Source organism: Centroberyx gerrardi, chromosome 1 (assembly GCF_048128805.1).
Source record: "Centroberyx gerrardi isolate f3 chromosome 1, fCenGer3.hap1.cur.20231027, whole genome shotgun sequence".
In the NCBI taxonomy this organism is placed as follows: Eukaryota; Metazoa; Chordata; class Actinopteri; order Beryciformes; family Berycidae; genus Centroberyx; species Centroberyx gerrardi.
The window spans coordinates 35,346,360-35,363,672 of record NC_135997.1 but is presented as its reverse complement, the minus strand read 5'-3'; the positions used below and the strand labels follow the sequence as shown (position 1 = coordinate 35,363,672).

At 41.5% G+C, this 17,313-nt stretch overlaps 1 protein-coding gene across 2 annotated transcripts in view; it reads right to left on the bottom strand.

Annotated features, from left to right (window-relative positions):
• mctp2b (multiple C2 domains, transmembrane 2b) overlaps window positions 1-16,503 on the bottom strand; it is a 60,444-nt gene extending 43,941 nt beyond the window's left edge. For both annotated transcript variants that reach the window (XM_078282419.1, XM_078282444.1), the window contains exons 1-2: window positions 16,377-16,503; window positions 630-1,212 (exon numbers count right to left, since the gene is read on the bottom strand). In XM_078282419.1, coding sequence (XP_078138545.1) covers window positions 630-1,163 — 534 coding nt within the window. In that variant the 5' untranslated portion in view covers window positions 1,164-1,212; window positions 16,377-16,503. The remainder of the gene's footprint in view (window positions 1-629; window positions 1,213-16,376) is intronic.
• Window positions 16,504-17,313: the final 810 nt, after the last annotated feature.

Genomic DNA, 17,313 nt, shown 5'->3' with positions numbered 1-17,313 from the left:
TGCATGTCACTGAGATGAGATAACATAAGACTGGCAAAGATGTGGAGTGTTGACTCATTAAAACACACTCAGTATGGCAGTGCAAATACACACACAGCCAGTGTTAGTACAGTACAGCTGTGCGAGCTGTTGATTTCCACTAATTCCAGCTCCTCCATGTGTAAAGAGCAGGCTGACTTTGTACAGTTTGAGTAAATAGACCTGACACCTGCTTCTGTGCCACAAACCAGTCGCTTCATTTAAAGTACATTAAGTCTTTACTACTGTATTACAGGAAGACAATATATAATGCAGAAACACACAGGGCCTTATTGAAGTTTATTCTACTGTAGCTGAGTTAAGAGCTTCCTCTAAATGTCAAAAATATTAAATGGAAACTTCATTCCAATACAAGAAAAAAATGATTCCCTTTCTTAAAAAAAAAAAAAAATCATTACTCGCATGAACGTAAACCGTATTATGGGTTATTAAAGCTATGGGTTGTCTGAAGACATTTGCTTATAAAACAGTTATGTCTTGTGGATTGAATTATATGTTGTTTTTTTTTAAATATTGATGAATTTCAGGTAGTGTTTATTTCCCAAAATGGATACATAGCATTTGGAATGAAACCTTTCATACGCAGCTACCTGTGAGCCGTCCTGGGAAACCTCGACAGTGGGAATGTCTCGGCTGTAGACGGTCATCAGCTCCGGCAGGCCCAGCTCCTGAGGCTCCATGCCCCCAACAGGTCTGTAGTTCGACTCTGGAGAGCCCTTCTCCTCCTCACAGGCACTGCTGAAAGACTCCTGGGAGGAGGCCCAGTCTGTGCAGTCTACAGGCACGCTCAGTCTGTGTTCGCCCCTCCCATCTCCTCCGCCAACTCCCATCCCCAGGCCACTCCCACTTCCTCCGTGCCCCAGAGGAGGCTTGATGAGTGGTGTGGAGGGGCTGCTGTAGCTGGGGGCGCTGTACTGCGGGGGCTGCAGCCTGGGGGCAACGGGGCAGTAATCCTGCCTCACGGCCCTCATGTCAGGAACCGAGGAGCTCATTCGGTGGTCAAGGGTGTGTTCGGGACGGAGGTCCGGCTTGCTGGGGCTCAACTTGCCCCGCCGCAGGTTGGTCAGCAGGGGGCGCGCTCTCTGGCGCAGCTGCCTCATTATGCTTGGCTTCTTGGAGTCCATGATGGCAGGGAGGTTCAGTTTGTGTCTAAGATCTGGACATCACTGACTGCTACAGTAGAAGACAAAGAAAGAAAGGAGTCAGTAAGATATCTACAGTTTCTGACTTAAGCCGCAGTTTATCCAGGAAGGGCTTTTTAACCCCTTCTACTCTTTAAAAAAAATAAAAAATAAAAAAAAAAACCCTCTGATTCTATAAATGTTACTTATTCCTATTAAAAGGCTTAGCTGACGAAGACTGTGATACAGTTGGTTTCACTACTGTTGACAAAATGCACTTATTGTAAGTAGCTTTGGGCAAAGGCGTCTGCTAAATGACGTAATGTAATGTAACCCTGCACTGCTTCAGTCATACAGTTCCACACACTGACACATGGGAAATTCCCAGTGCAACCACAGTCTTCTACTCAATTTCTGCGGGAATCGCCATTAATTTTCTCATTGACAAATTCAAAATAATTTCCTATGAACATAACCAGACCAGCCATTTGTGAATATGTATAATTTAAATACATTTCCTTGCAATAAAGCCTTTGAAAAAAACTCAATTTTGTTTTGAGCAGCCCTCAAGTAACTACAATTATTAAAGGATGATGGCTTTTATGTCAAAAATGGGATCACTGACATGTTTAATACACTGTACTCAGTAATATAGCAATTTATAATAAATAATAATAAATAATTACAGTAATTTAATTTTATATTAAATTCAAGAGATTATAAACAATAAGAATAGACTGAATGCAAGGTGGCATACCGACTGCAACAAAGGACAGTTTCTTGTGAAAAGTTTCATTCTAAAAGGTTATACATGCCTTTTGGGTAAAGCATGCCTTTTGGGTATTGAGCCTCATGGTCATTGCTCAATATTTCATAGCAACCATCCTCAATAATATCAGTCAGTTTTACGTTCATGTCAGCAATCCTTGTGTACATAGGTGTCACATTGTTCAACCAATGTGCATCTCATGTTGGAATAAAAAAATATTTTGCTTTGTTGCAAAGGCTTTGACTATTTCCATTGTAAAATGGATTCTGACAGAAGCAGAAGTGACATGCGAATCATAAAAAAAACAAGAACAAAGAAAAGAGAGGTAGTTAAACGCAGACTATACAGTCCAAAATGTCATCATGAACACCATTTAGGGATCAAACTTAACTGTCATGTTGGAGGAAAGAAGGAAGTAAGGAGGAGGAACTCTGCCGGAAATCTAAATTCAAACACTCTGCTGGAAGGTAAATACAGGATGATACCTGCAATGTAATAATTGACTGTCGTTGTGACTGTGTTGATCATAAATCAATCCATCATCCTGGTTCAGAAGCTTTATGTGACAAACTGTAGCCAGCAGAGAGTAACATGTGGTTTCCCTGAGAAAACTGGAGCAAATGGGTTAATGTGATTGGCCCTAATCCAATGGGAATTAGATAATTAATGCTTTCACACATGCACTTACATGCTGCTGGGATCTCTGGGTAAAAGACACAAGCCGTGGGTGGATGGATGGATGGATAAATGTAAACAAGGAAAGTATTTTTACTATCCACAGCTCTACAGGCCTCAGCTGTTTAGCTTTCATCAAAAAGAGAAAGAGCCAGGGACAAAACAATAAAATGGACAATAACATTAGACACCTTGCTGGAATCAGTTTTCCTTATGGCTTTCCTTATGGATTTTTACATTGTGGTGAATTCACTAGTGGGTCTCTCTTTCAATCCCATGCATGATCTCACAATGTCGGATTTGGTTATGCACCCACACCATACTTAAACATTAAAAATTGACAGATTAAGTAAGGATCTTCAGTCATCATTGCTCAAACTGACACTGATTTTGCCCCGTCTTCTATGTCCCGCTACCCGCAATTTCAAACATCAGTGTCCACCGATGATCCCCTGTTCCTCTCTGATGCTGGCAACGTTATCATGAGTTCCTGAGCCCTTTCAAAGCCAGTTCAACATAGTCAGGGTATCATTGCAATAGCTGGCTTCACAAGACCTGATAATGGCAATCCTGGCTACCTGGTCTCATGAAGGTGGTCAGCAACTGGCTCCGTCAACCCAGGATTTTCCAATCCAGTTATGAGCATGTTCATGTAAATCAGGCGGGTTTGTAACAAATAGCCAATCACATGCAACATGGACAGATCCAGAGGGGACATTCTAAAAGGCTTAACAAGACAAAAAAAATGTAACGTTGATGACATTTTTTTTTTTTTTTTTTCCCTGGGTATACAGAAACATAAGAACTAGCAATGGTGAAAAGAAAAGGTAAATTTACATCAATTAGATTTTTTTATGAATTAATATAGTGAAAAAATGACATAAAAAAGGGGCTTGACGTGGCTTAATGAGCCAATATTGAAATGGAAAAAAACAGAATGTCTAGAAAAAAAATAGGGAAACATTTTTAAACTAGAAATAACCGCCTCGCGGTTGTATGCCTCTGCCAACAAGTCAAGTTGCAGTTTACATCCATGTCTGTCCAGACTCATAAAATATATGTAGTGAAGACTTAAAAGGAATTTAATAAAAAGGTATTAAGTGTATTTTTTGGCGAAATGGAAGTTATCACTATATTGACATGTATGATTCCAGTGAATAATTTCCAGTGAGAAACATGCTGTCTTCACTTAGAGACTATTTTTACAGATTTGAAATTTTGTCATAATTAGCGTATGAATTCTTGAGTTATGGCCAAAAACGTCTTTTGTGAGGTCACAGTGACCTTGACCTTTGACCACCAAAATCTAATCAGTTCATCCTTGAGTCCAAGTGGACGTTTGTGCCAAATTTGAAGAAATTCCCTGAAGGCGTTCCTGAGATATCGCGTTCACAAGAATGGGACGGACGGACGGACAACCCGAAAACATAATGCCTCTGGCCACGGCTGTCGCCGGCGCAGAGGCATAAAAATCATCAAAATCTGAATTTAGGCAAGAACGAGGGTTTAATGTGGCTAAATGACCTAAAAAAAAAAGACCTTTTTTAATTCAACCATCAGGGGGATACAAGGAGATACTGTGGTGAAATGTTCAAGTTAAAAATATATCAGCAACATGGTCAAATAACTATGACAAGATCCCCAGTTGAAAATGAATGGAAATTAATGATCTTAATGTGGCTTAATGTGGTTTACTTATCTAAAACTGATGATGCATTAATTATCTAATTCCCATTGGATTAGGGCCAATCACATTAACCCATTTGCTCCAGTTTTCTCAGGGAATCCACATGTTACCATCTACTGGCTGCAGTTTGTCACATATGCTATATTTATGATGAAAGGTCACAGTCAAGCCCTCGATTTTGCTTAAATTTGGACATTGATGATTTATTAAAAATATGTTTGTCAGTTCTTAAACTTGTTCTTCTTATCATTGCAAGATCTTATGTTCAAGTGCACTTGGAATACATTTTATTTCATTACACCTTAATTTTAGGTCATTAAGCCACATTAAGCTGTCATATTTAATGTTTTACAACAATTTACCACATTATTATTTAATTACAAGTATTCTTGTATATACCCAGTGTTTTCCTTTTGATGGTAGTGAATAATTAGGATTAGAAGTCCCCTTATTTATCTATATTTATTATTGGTTTTCTTAATCGGTTTTAGGTTAAGTAAACCACATTAAGCGCATTCATTTCCATTCATTTTCAATTGGGAATCCTCTGATAGTTTTTTGACCACGTTATTGATTTACCTTTACCACAATGATTATTTGAAAGACTTGTATACTGTAAATAAGAATTGGTTCTCAATTGACTTAGCTGGTTAAATAAAGGTTAAATAAATAAAATACAGGACTGAAGAAATGTCACAACAACAGGTACATCACACAGCATTGGATTCGGCCCCCTGGAGCCGCACCAGTGACTAAACCTGTCCCATCTCCCTGCATATAGGGCCCTTCTGGAGGAAGCCTTGGAAGCCCACAGTGTTAGGCCCCTAAGCAGCCCCTGTTCAGGGGCCATACGTGCAGGCGATAAATCCCTGGGTTTGGGTGCCAGAGCTGGCCCTGAGCCTGTGACCGCATGTCTGCCCTGACTGGGAGATGCCATGGGCCACGCACCTCCTTCAGATCTGCCATCCACACCTGGTGGGGCCAGTCTGGAGCAACCAGTTGGACCCTGGCTTTCAGAATTATTATCCTCGCCAGAACAATGGGCAGGAGAGGAAAAGGAGGGAAGGCATTCAGCAGACTTTGACCACTGGTTTGCTAATGCATCTATCCCCAGAGTCCCTTCGGGTCCCACCATGGCATACCACAGGGGGCAATGAGTGGTCTCCTGAGAAGCGAAAAGGTCCAATCGAGCTTCCCTGAAGTGAGACCATATGGTGTGCACAATGTCCGGGTGAAGGCGCCGCTCCGCTGGTTTGGGGCCCCCCCTGGACAGAAGATTGGCTGCAACACTGGCTGTCCCCGGCAGGTGAACAGCCCTAAGAGACACGCCCCCTCCCACGAGGGGCCCCACATGCCTCAAAGAGGACGTCCCTGCCATACAGCCCCCCAGTCCGCCCAGAGGCATCCATAGTTATGGTTGTTCTTGAACACACCGGTCCCATGGAACCCCTTCGCTGAGAGCAGGAGTCATACGCCACCAATCCAGTCTGTCTGCAGTGGGAAATGGCGACTTTGATGGCAAAGTAGTGAAATAAAGCAAAAATGCCTTTACACTCCAGACCCACTCCACATCAAATTAGAAAACCATCTAATAATAATAATAATAATGACAATAATATTCTGTGTCATAAAAATGTATACAACTAAATAGTGTCTTTGTTGCTTTAGTTTGAAAGTCTATCATTTGTCCAAAAAGCATCTACATTTCATTATAGGCTGATATAGTGTGAATTAGTCTCAATTAAGTGTATTACATTAATTAAGTGTATTAACAGAGCCCTGATTTGTCCCAAATAGCTGCAAATTCAAGGTGTTAACCAGTTGGACTGAATGTCACAAGGTTACAATAATGATGCGCACTAGGCACTAAGTAGGGTTTCCTCCATTATCAAGGTGAGTCATGACTGAGATGAGCGACTTCTGAGTCCACGTAGCGATGCAGGGGCTAGGCGACCCACAAGGAGCGGAGGAGCTGAGCGAACCAGCCAGAGTTTGGAACCTGACCAGTGATTGTAGATAAGTTCGATGTACAGCCCTGTAGGCGAGTACCAGTGTCTTAAATTTTATGCAAGCAAAGATGAAGCCAGTAAAGTGACCGGAAGAGGGGAGTGATGTGAGAATTTTGGCTGGTTGAACACCAGACGTGCTGCAGCATTCTGAAGGCGTCCTAAAGATCTGATTGCAGAGACTGGTAGCCCGGCCAGAAAAGCGTTGCAGTAGTCTAGGCGGGAGATAAGGAACCTGCATAAGGAACGGTCGTATTTTTTTCTTGGCATTCAGAGAGAGCAACACAGTGGTCTGTGTGAGGGCAGTCTTTCCCAAGGGAGAAAGAGTAGCTCCTTCTTGAGATTGAGCTTGAGGTGGTGCACAGAACTCTAAGCCCTAATGTCTTTAAGACATGCGGAAAAGTGCCCATCAATTCGTGTTTCTGAGGGGGGGAAGGAAAGGTAGAGTTGAGTGTCCTCAGCAGTGATAGGAGAAGCCATGAGAGGAGATCACATGGCCAAAGGATTTTGTGTACAGAGAGAACAGCAGGGGCCCCAGGACTCAGGCCTGGGGGTCTGGGGCCAGGAGTGTGCGGATCAATGCCAAGTTCACAGAGGATGGAGAGAAGCATTTGGTGGTCATAAAGCAAAAATGCCTTCACACTCCAGACCCACTCCACATCAAATTAGAAAACCATCTAATAATAATAATAATAATAATAATATTCTGTGTCATAAAAATGTATACAACTAAATAGTGTCTTTGTTGCTTTAGTTTGAAAAAGCAGGAGACAAGTCAAGGAGGACAGAGGAGAGGAATGAAGCCCTGGCAATGCGCTTCTTGGCAGCAACCTTCTGAATATCCATTTCTTTTTTATTATTAGTTTTATAAAGGGTGTGGCTCTCGGGGCTGGCGGAATTAAGTGCTGCTGCAACATGTTTCCACTCAACAACCTTTTTTCTTCCTCTCAAGTAGCCTATCAATAGGCAAAAAATTGTGAAGACACTGGTAGGTTGACCATTGAATATATATGCATTTCTGTGGTGATATGATGGAAAGATGAGCATATATTCTGTATTTTCATTGTGCATTTCTGTGAAATATGCTTGTGGCCGAAGAACACCAGTGTGAACAGTCCATTAACATGCATGTTGAAAGGAAGCAGGCTACGCTACACAGCTGATACACCTGCATTCTGCATCCTGCATGAAAAAGCCCTTAGGGGAAGAAGCTGTTGCCCATGGGCAAACTGGGATAAGCACTCTATCAGCACATAAATCCTCTCTGGCATCAGAGAGGCTTGCAACAACACTGAATTCCAAACCAGGCCGAGATGAATTACATTATGTCATTTAGTAGGCGCTTTTTTAAAAATCTTTTGAAAAAAAAAAAAAAAAAAAAAAAGTAGTGGCATGCAGTCCTGATCAAACAGGTTGGACTGAGAAAGCCACAATTGACAATGTGCCTGGGCTATGGAGGTCATCGACTGTCCCTGGGCCTGAGCATGACCACTAGTTCACCGAATCAGCACTCAACTCCCCGAAGCATTTTTACAGCTTCTTCACTTGGGGCACTAGAGCAGTGTTTCTCAAACCATGGGCACCAGGCCGTGCAACAGTGCCTGCTGGGCCGCAGTCCAGCTGTTCCAAAAATAGTTATATTATATTATTAAAAATTTAAACCCATTTTTCGAACCTTTGCCAATTTGCTCGCCAAATATGTAGCTCCCCACCAGACCGCGGGAGTTAGAGTCAACAAACAACAACCAAACAAAAGTTATGCAAAGTAACCTGACCGAAACAAAAGTTTAGTGAAAGTATTGTACCTACTGTCTCATCACATTTCCAAGTCCAAGGCTCCATTCACTATGGGTGCAAAGCTAGTTATGCCTTCAGTTGTGGATGCATGCTGTCAGGTTTTGGGTCCAGCTGCTGCTAAGGTTAGTGAAATCAAAGTTTTTTGCCCTTCAATTAGATGAGAGCACTGACATATCCAACGCAGCAATGCGATCGTTGCCTTCATCACCGACACCAACTGTGCTCTGCAACCAAACCTGGAAGACGCACTTTTGGAGTTGTCGCGCGACGAGGGCTTGCGCGCTCGTTTCAATGAGATGCCACTGTCTGAGTTCTGGCTGGCCTGCAGTGGAGAATACCCACAACTCAGCGAGATGGCAGTGACAACTTTGCAACCCTTCTATTCCACCTATCTATGCCAGACAGGCTTTTCTGCTCTGACTGCAACTAAGGACAAATACAGAAACCGTTTCAAAACCGACTGCTTCAAAAATTTCTTGAAATTTAACGTTAAGATGTTTTTTTTTGCGTTAATGTTAACATATATAATAAGGTTTTGTATTCAGAAAAGAATATATTAAGACTTTTTTTTAAATGTAGGCCTATGTGGACCCCAGAGGCTGAGGGTCATGCACTACTTTGAGGGGGGGGCCTCGGAGGCTTGAAGGCCCTGACACACCAGGCCGACGGTCGGCCGTCGGGCAATGTCGGGCCGACGGTAAGCGTCGGTGTCCCTAGTTTTTGCGGTGTGTTCCGCACCGTCGGCACTAGTCGGACCCTGTCGGCGTCTTTTCGGCCGATTGAGCATGTTGAATCGGCGTCGGAGCCCGTCGGTGAGAGAGATCACTCTGATTGGTAGTTCGTGATTTGCCTCTGGATGATTGGACCGATAAATTCCTTCAACATGTGGAACTGAACAGGAAAGAGCCGAGCGAAATCGGAGGTTTCATTTATCTCCAGCTCTCGACACAGGTTCGGGAAAGCCCCTTGAGCCTGTCGCTGGAGTAACGTTATTCATGATTTCACCCATTTGCGGTTTCTCCTTATTTTTCGCCTCCGCCTCTTCCTTTCTTCTTCCACAACCAAAAGACCAAGGGCTGACAACGCCAGTGCCATTTGCAACTTCTTATCAGACATAAGGTATGGAGAGTTATTTCCCCTCACGCAGGCGCAGAACGTACGTGCTAGTTGGCCGTCGGCTGTAGTCTTTGCGGTGTGTTCAAGTGCAACTTTTTGGACCAGACGCAGGCGAGATGAGGCGACGCAACAGTCGTCGCCGCTGGTTCTTTGAAGTCGGTTTGGTGTGTCAGGGCCTTGAGATGACGAATCCTCCAGGTCAGACAATAGCTGCGTTTACATGGAGCCTTTTAATCAGTAGTATCAACAGTAGCCCAATCAGAATAAAAATGCCTCATGTAAACGCCTCAATCAGAATAAACTGGCCCGATCCGAATGAAATTTCATTCCGTTTGAGAGGGGTAGTATAACCCTTTCATAATCCGGTAAAATTTGTCATGTAAACACTCATTCCAATCACTTTCTTTATCTCGCCTCTTTCTGCACATGCTCGCACATTTAACGTAAGTAACGTCAATTACGTTACCCTTTTTTTCCGGGAGAATTCGAATGGATGTGCTTGTTATGTATGTAGGCGGCGCAGCCCGTTTTTATATCAAGCCCTGAGTCTCCTGCCCGCCCTCTCCGGGCCAGTTTCGGTTTACAGCGGTGAAAATAACAAATGGACCCAATCATTGCGGGGGCAAAACAAAACGTATTTTTCTGACACTTATGGAGTCGTATGTTTTGATAAAACTGTTGCTTCATCAGAAAGAACAGCAGTAAAAAAAATAAACGACACAGGTCCATCTTTTAAAAACGTAAGCCCATGTTAGAGTGCTGGATTCTGTGTTTTGTGCATGTCAGAAACTTTTATTCTGATTACATACTGTGGAGCATGTAAACGCACATCTTAATGCGATCGTTATATTTAGCGCTCATGTAAACACTTGCATGGCAATCTTCCTTTGGAATGATTTCATTCAGAATGAAAAAAAATGTCTTATGTAACCGCAGCTAGACTGCCCCTCAAGGTCAGACTCTTGAGGGTCCAATAGTTGGTCCAAGTTGTCTGATGCTGCAGTAGACAATTCATCAGGATGACGACGAGGTTGCTTGGCCACTGGCTCCAAGGATCTAGGGGCACAGAGAGGCCCTGCTGGGCTGCCACAAGCTCTTGAGGCGTCTCCTGTATCGATTGTATCTGCAGTCACACCTGGCGTACATCACCCCTTTCACACTGACAATCCCCAGTGCGCTTCCCCCTCAGGGGCCTTCGCACACCTGAGTCCTCTCCCCCAGGGCTGCACTCAGGAGGAGGAGGTCTCTAGGCATGCGTAATATCATTAGGGGAAGGGACACCATCGTCCTTACTCCGCTCAGTTTGTGACATAGCTCAAGGTAGCTTCTGCCCTCTCAGACGCAGAGGCTTCTGTCAGCTTTTTTTCTTCTACTGTGCAATTAGCCCTTACAATATACGCTAAAAGCTATACCATCTCCTTGACACCTCACCCTCTCCGTGAGGCTGACCCATAAACTGGCGTGTTGACCGAGATTATAAGGAACAACATTCCCAGAGGGAGTTTCGAGATTTATGTTTGAAAATTCACACATCCTGTGTCAGACAGCTAGAAAATCCTACACTCACTAATTGAACATACATTTTGTCAATATTATATTCTGATTGTTGATTGGTAAGGGAGGATATTCTCCATCGAGGGGATATATTACATATATTGGCCAATCACAAGCCTATGGGGAAGAAAATAAAACCCATTCAAATGTTTAAAAGACCCACCCTAAAGGAGGACAGCAGGGTTTATCCTCCTCACAAGCTCTCTGCATTAGACTACACTTTCCCTCTTGCCTTTTGGGGGTTGCTGTTGAGGCGTTTTGATTTTCAGAATTCAATAGTGGATTTTTAAGGGGAAAGAGTCGAGTCAAGTATATTTACATTTCCCTTTATCGCAAGCATGTCTCAAAGGGCTTTGCCTACCATATACCATACACCATACTACATCATAGTGTTTTCCATGGATATTTTTTGCCTTAGTCATCTAACCATTTACAGTATATCCAATGCAAGCTCACTCACATTCTGTAAATCAAGAGCCGAGTTGAAAATGAAATGAACAGTGGGAAGACAAAGCAGTCAGTGCATATTGCAGTGAGTTTTTAATCCTTTAAGCTGGCATCTCTCCATTATCTCTGCAATGCAAACAGCAACTGCACCTGCCCGGGGCCTGCTGCTGCGATAACACGACTTTTGAAATGCAACAGCCCCATAAGCCTCTTACCGGCATCATACTTTGTATTGTGTCATTAACCGTGACCCATGACCGGGCATGTTATAAGCTGAGAGGGCAGGTAGGACGGGGGTGGGGTGGGGTTTTTTGTCACACCTCACAAATCAATGCAAGAGCCTGTCTGTATTGGTGAAACACATGAAGATGATGAAAGATTTTACAGGTTGTGGAAATTAGGAATTTTGTTTGAAAAATCTGAGTCCCACCATTTGAAAGGGGCACCTACTCTCACTCAGTGATAAACAGTACAAAAATACACGGTACACAAATAACTGTATAAACTAAAAAAAAACAAAAACAAAAAAAACGGAAGGTAATCCAAGTCTCACAAAATGAAAACAGTTTTACAAAACAAGATAGTGATAGATGGACTTCAGGTATTTGATATTAATATTTGATTACTTTTTTTCCAAAATGGATGCCTGTTTTCAAAATGAACTCTTCACATGCAGCGTCATGTATTTCTGCATAGTTTTCTAGATCTTAAAGTACAGTTTACAGGTAGAGGTGTGCTGGTGTGTTTTTTCTGGTTATCTGTTTGTTTGCAGTCACTCATCTCTTCAGTGACAATATCTAGTTTAGAGAAAACTCCTGACTCAGATCCAATCTCTGTAGCCTAGATTCTGAATTCTCTAGCCTGACCCAAATATAAGGATTAGATGGCAGATCACTCAAATGGTCCGAAAGAGAGAGAGAGAGAGAGAGAGAGAGAGAGAGAGAGAGAGAGAGAGAGAGAGAGAGAGAGAGAGAGAGAGAGAGAGTAGGCAGTGGGACGATGTCCGCCATTAGTTGTGACAAATGACTGATGTTAATACCATCAGTTTATAGTCAGGCTTGGTAACCTTGAAAATGGTTTGATAATGATACGAGTTCTAGTTCCAGCTCTAAAACAAGACTTTTATTAATAATTTCTGCATGCAATTTCTACAGACCACAATCAGTTGATTTTTTTAGTACAAACTCCCATAAAAAAGAGCAAAGTCTTTAGTGTTTTGAAGCTTTTTTCATTTGTACAAATCAATATCAAAATAAGCAAATAATTGGTATTGCTCTTCGATACTCAACACTACTTACAGGTTATAAGCAAACTGTACATCACATTATCACTGAGTATTTTTAGTACAAAGAGCACTTTGACTACCAGAATCATTATGAGGTTAATGAGCTTAACTAGAGGGAATAAAAGGCCAAACAGCCTGAAGGGATTGATGCTTAACAGTATGGCAATTCTGACTCATGACCATCATTATTAGTCTCGATGATTTGACGAACAAAATTATTTTACTGCATTTTTGGTATCTCATATCAACATTTGAACTGTTTTCAATGACAGATGACATTCTAAATGAAATGAAGTTTCAATATTGCCAATGCAGTTATTGATCATGATAACTAAAATCAAGACATACAGTTATGCACATTAATTGTGCAGCCCTACTGGACAGTGACCAAGTTACCAGACAGAGTTGTGGAGAGGCACTAATGGTTCCAGTCTGGAAACAATGCTGTACCATCCTCATCCATCAGTACTGCTGTATTGGTCACACCAGGCATACCAGTTAACCTGCATGACAGCCTTCAGAACAATAGCCTGCATTCCTTTCTCATCATTACATTTGATATTTCAGGCATTTAGCTGACACTCTTATCCAGAGCAACTTAGAATAAGCTTAAATTCCTACATGAGTCATGTCACAGCACCTTGACAATAGACAGAACAAATACTCCTGTGACCCTGCAATAATCATGGATGCTAGAGAAATGAAGGGAAAGACACCAGATGATCACGGATGACAGTGAGGTTAAAGAAAGGAGAAAAGTTTGAAGGTCTTGATGAGCTATATTGCATTTCCATACAGAGTAACCAATTTTTTGTTTTTAACATTTACATGTTTGTGTGTTGCATGGTCAACTATACGCAGTCCCTGTTTTATACAGTAGTGCTCAAGGACACTTGGGTAGAGATGCTTCCTGGCCGAAGCGGGGATCAAAGCTCTGGCTCTCTGCTACCTCAGGAAGATCTAAGGCTGCACTCTGTCCTCATACCCTGACCCATAAAATGAATAATTAACTAGGCGTTAACAGGAACAACAATCCTGACGTTCCTGTTCTGAATCATTACGACCAGAAGGTGACTTTGGTTATGTGCAGCAGGTAAGCCTAGCATTTACAGAGACCATCATGCAAGCAGAGCATCTCTGGTTCAATCCCCACAACAACTGTGTGTCCTGTTGAAGTGTCCTTCAGCAAGACACTGCCACAACCTGAAGGAATAAATATTCCTGCGACCCTAGAATGATCAAGGATGACAGAGAAGTGCTGGATAAATAAATAAGATCTTAAAAGATACATTTTTGTTTTTTTACTGTAGGACAGGATTATTTTAGAGCAAGTACCTTTACTTGCTCTCATATAATGGAAATAAGATATGGGAGAGCAAGGTGTAAGGTGTGGCAATACTGTCAACACCAAAGACTTCCAGTGGAAACAATGAAAACAGTATCTCGGTGCTGACTAATCTAAGGGAACTGCTTTCAAAAAATACAGTACCCATTACAGCTAGTTCTGGCCTGCATGCAGAAGTCCTGCTTAATAATGCATTGCCCTTAGCAAACAGACCATTGATGCTACAGATAATAGATGTGCACGTGCTTCTGTAAGTATTTTTGAAGAGAAATAATGATCAGAGTATAAGATACTTCAGATCATATGAAGTCCCTTTAGGCCCAAATGAGAAGACAAACGTCAAAATAAAATTGACATATTGCTGGGCTGAGCCACAAGAGTGATTGCTGCAAACGGGAGAACACACTGATGCTATGAACTGGTGAAATATGGTGCAAAAAATTACACTGAAACATTAATTCTGGAAGCTTTTTTTGACTGTGCAAACACAAATAGGTGTGATCAATGGGAAAACATGTACAGTTACTGAAAACAGCCCTTCTTCATTACTGGCTGATGAATGTTTGACAGCTTTCACTTCTTTTGTTCTCACATTATTTTTCTCGACTTATCTTGCAGTCTGGATGAGGAGAGCCCATCCCATGTATGAGTGATGCCAGTTTGTGTTTAGTTAGGAAAGGATATGGAGTTCTGAGGTGTGTCGCTCTAGCATGCGTACATTCAAAGTTTGGATAGTCATGTTTTGTTAATATCATGTAAAACTTTAAGATGATATTTTTCAACTTAAACCTGAAATTGAGATTCTGAATATGCGTTACAGAATGCCAATGACCACAAATGTTACTTAGACCTGAGCTAGTTAACAACTCAATAAAACATACTTAACGAGATACTTAAGCATGAATAGGGCTAATACTGGATATACATAGGCGTGCACATAGGTTTTACAGTATGTGCAGTATTTACAGTACAGTATTGCAGATGATAGAGCTGAGTGTTAAGACAGGAACCAGACAGAGCAAGCTGACACATGTAGCTGTGACTGTAAGAAAACTATGCAGGTCTATACAAATTTCCAGAGTTTCATTCCAAAATGAGATCTCCACCATTTGAAAAAAGACACTTCGACTCTCTTACAAAATGACTGACAGGCCTAGAACAAAAATAAAACAACTGATGCTAGTTTTTAAATGATACTAGGTTAATCCTTGAGAACATGAAAACACTTTTATAAACTGCATCTTCTAGATTTTAGACATCTGAATGATTAATTTCAAATCAATAAATTAATCAATAAATTAATTCTTCAACTATTCTCAATCCAATATCAGACATGTTACTCATCTACAGCATATGATAGCAGTTATAGATGTTTGTTTTTGCCTTTTTGTAACATTTCCTCAGTCAGTGGGCCAAGTTGAGCAACTCACACTCACTCCCTGTCTTCTCAGAATAAGACAAGAAGCTATTTCCTGAAACCATTTCACACAGTTTGTGGTTCCCACACTCACAGGGGGCAAGACAAAAGCACATTTCACTGCAGAGAACAGACCACCAAAAATAAAATAAGTCATGCATTAATGATAAATCTATATGCGCCGGTGGATTCAAAACTTTTGATGGATGATTTCACGGTGAGAACATTTTGTATAAACTACTTACAGAATCCAGTAGTAATACTAACAGGACCCTGAGCACATAATTCTATTGAGATTAACATCGCCCTAAGCATGTTGGTTTCCAACCACAGTCAATAAACACAGTGAAACTAATTAGAACTTATTCACATAATTATATTAACTCAAATAGCCCACACAGAAACGGGCCACTTCAATAACTAGTTACACACCGTGGATAAATTCCCTGGAAGTGTCCCCGATACGTGCCGTTCTCGTACAGAGAGATCACAGGCCAAACTCCTTTCAAAAATTTGGCAATTCAATTGCCCTGGTTGTCGACAAAGGTATAACGCTACATAATACGCCTCAAGACCTGTTCTGAGTCATTGGAGGTTGCTCTTTAATTCGGCGTACATATAATCCACCAAGCGGTACGCAATTTGAAAAAACATAGTTCACATTGCTCACTACTCTACTGTCCTCCACAGTCTATTTTGGTGGAGAAAGACTGGTGGATAATCAAGACGCAGTTCTACCGGTTGGAATTTTATTGACACACGTGCTGTGTGGTGGAATGTATCGATGCCGAATTCATGAGTGGCACCTAACAGTTATGAAATTGTTTTAAATCATGTTCCACAAGGTATGTAGGCTGCGTTTGCCGATACACAAAGCATGAAATCACCACATCAAGGGAGTTTGTCGTGAAGTTAATTTCAGAGAGAAAGTTATAAATAGAGGATTCCTAGGATTTTAAAAAAATTTGGAGTTAGTGAAATGAAAGCCGTCGTGAGTTGTCAGCTGTCTGCCAGGTGAGATTCCCCTCCGGACAGGTAGGCAGCTCACCTGGACAGCCCACCTGAAAGATAGCCTCACTGTCTGCTTCTAAAAAATTAAATCAAAAATAGACCTTTACCTTTTGCCGCTGCAAGAAACATCCTCAGACGATTAGCTCCCATTCACCACATAGTTTCAGAAAAGTGTGGTTAGAAACGACTGCAAACATCCAGAACAACCTGCGGTTCTGAGAGACTTCCTCCTCTCCTGTCTCCTCCAGACCAGCATCAAGCTAGCCACAATAAAGAATGGCACGTTGGGTCAAGATTTTCAAAATAAGACCCATATTGACGAGCACGTGTTTCAACGGTCTCCAAGTAGCCTAATACAAACTACCACAGCGAAAATAAAGAGTATAGCCTATTTAGCGAGGAATCTGTAGCCTATTTTATGAAAATACACTGGTTTCCAAAATGTCAAAAGTGTCATTTTATAACCTTAAAATGTAACTTCCAGAGCATTTATAGCCAAATAGACCTATGGCGTGTACAGCCTATGGGCCCTACAGTATATCAGGCTGCCAAAAATACAAATAAGAATTCAAATAGGCCTATAAAAACACTCAAACTGTAAATTTATACCAGACAACTTAGAAGTAGCCTATGTCTACCATCTTGAAAAAATTTAGTAGACATAGGCTACTTGTGGTGTCTAATTCGGTGTTCGGTGCATCTTTTTTTGTGTATTTATTCAATAGCCAATGCCAAGCACAGAGCATGAGTGCTATTCTGACTGCCTGGTACAGGAGCTGCCTGTAACACTGTGTCACGGCTATGGGTTAAAAATAAATCATTTCGAGATAGTAGCCTACACACCCATGTAAGTTGTCTGGTATGTTTCTTGTGTTTAAGTCAAATTAGTATTTTTTTTTTTTTTTTTGGTCTGAAAATTAGGCACTTTTATCAGGAATGCCATAATCCAATTTTTTTTTTTTAATGTATTTTGCAACTACAGTTTCACCTCAAACGTTAATGAATCCACTGAGGATGTGATACAATTTCGTTGGAAAAAAAAAA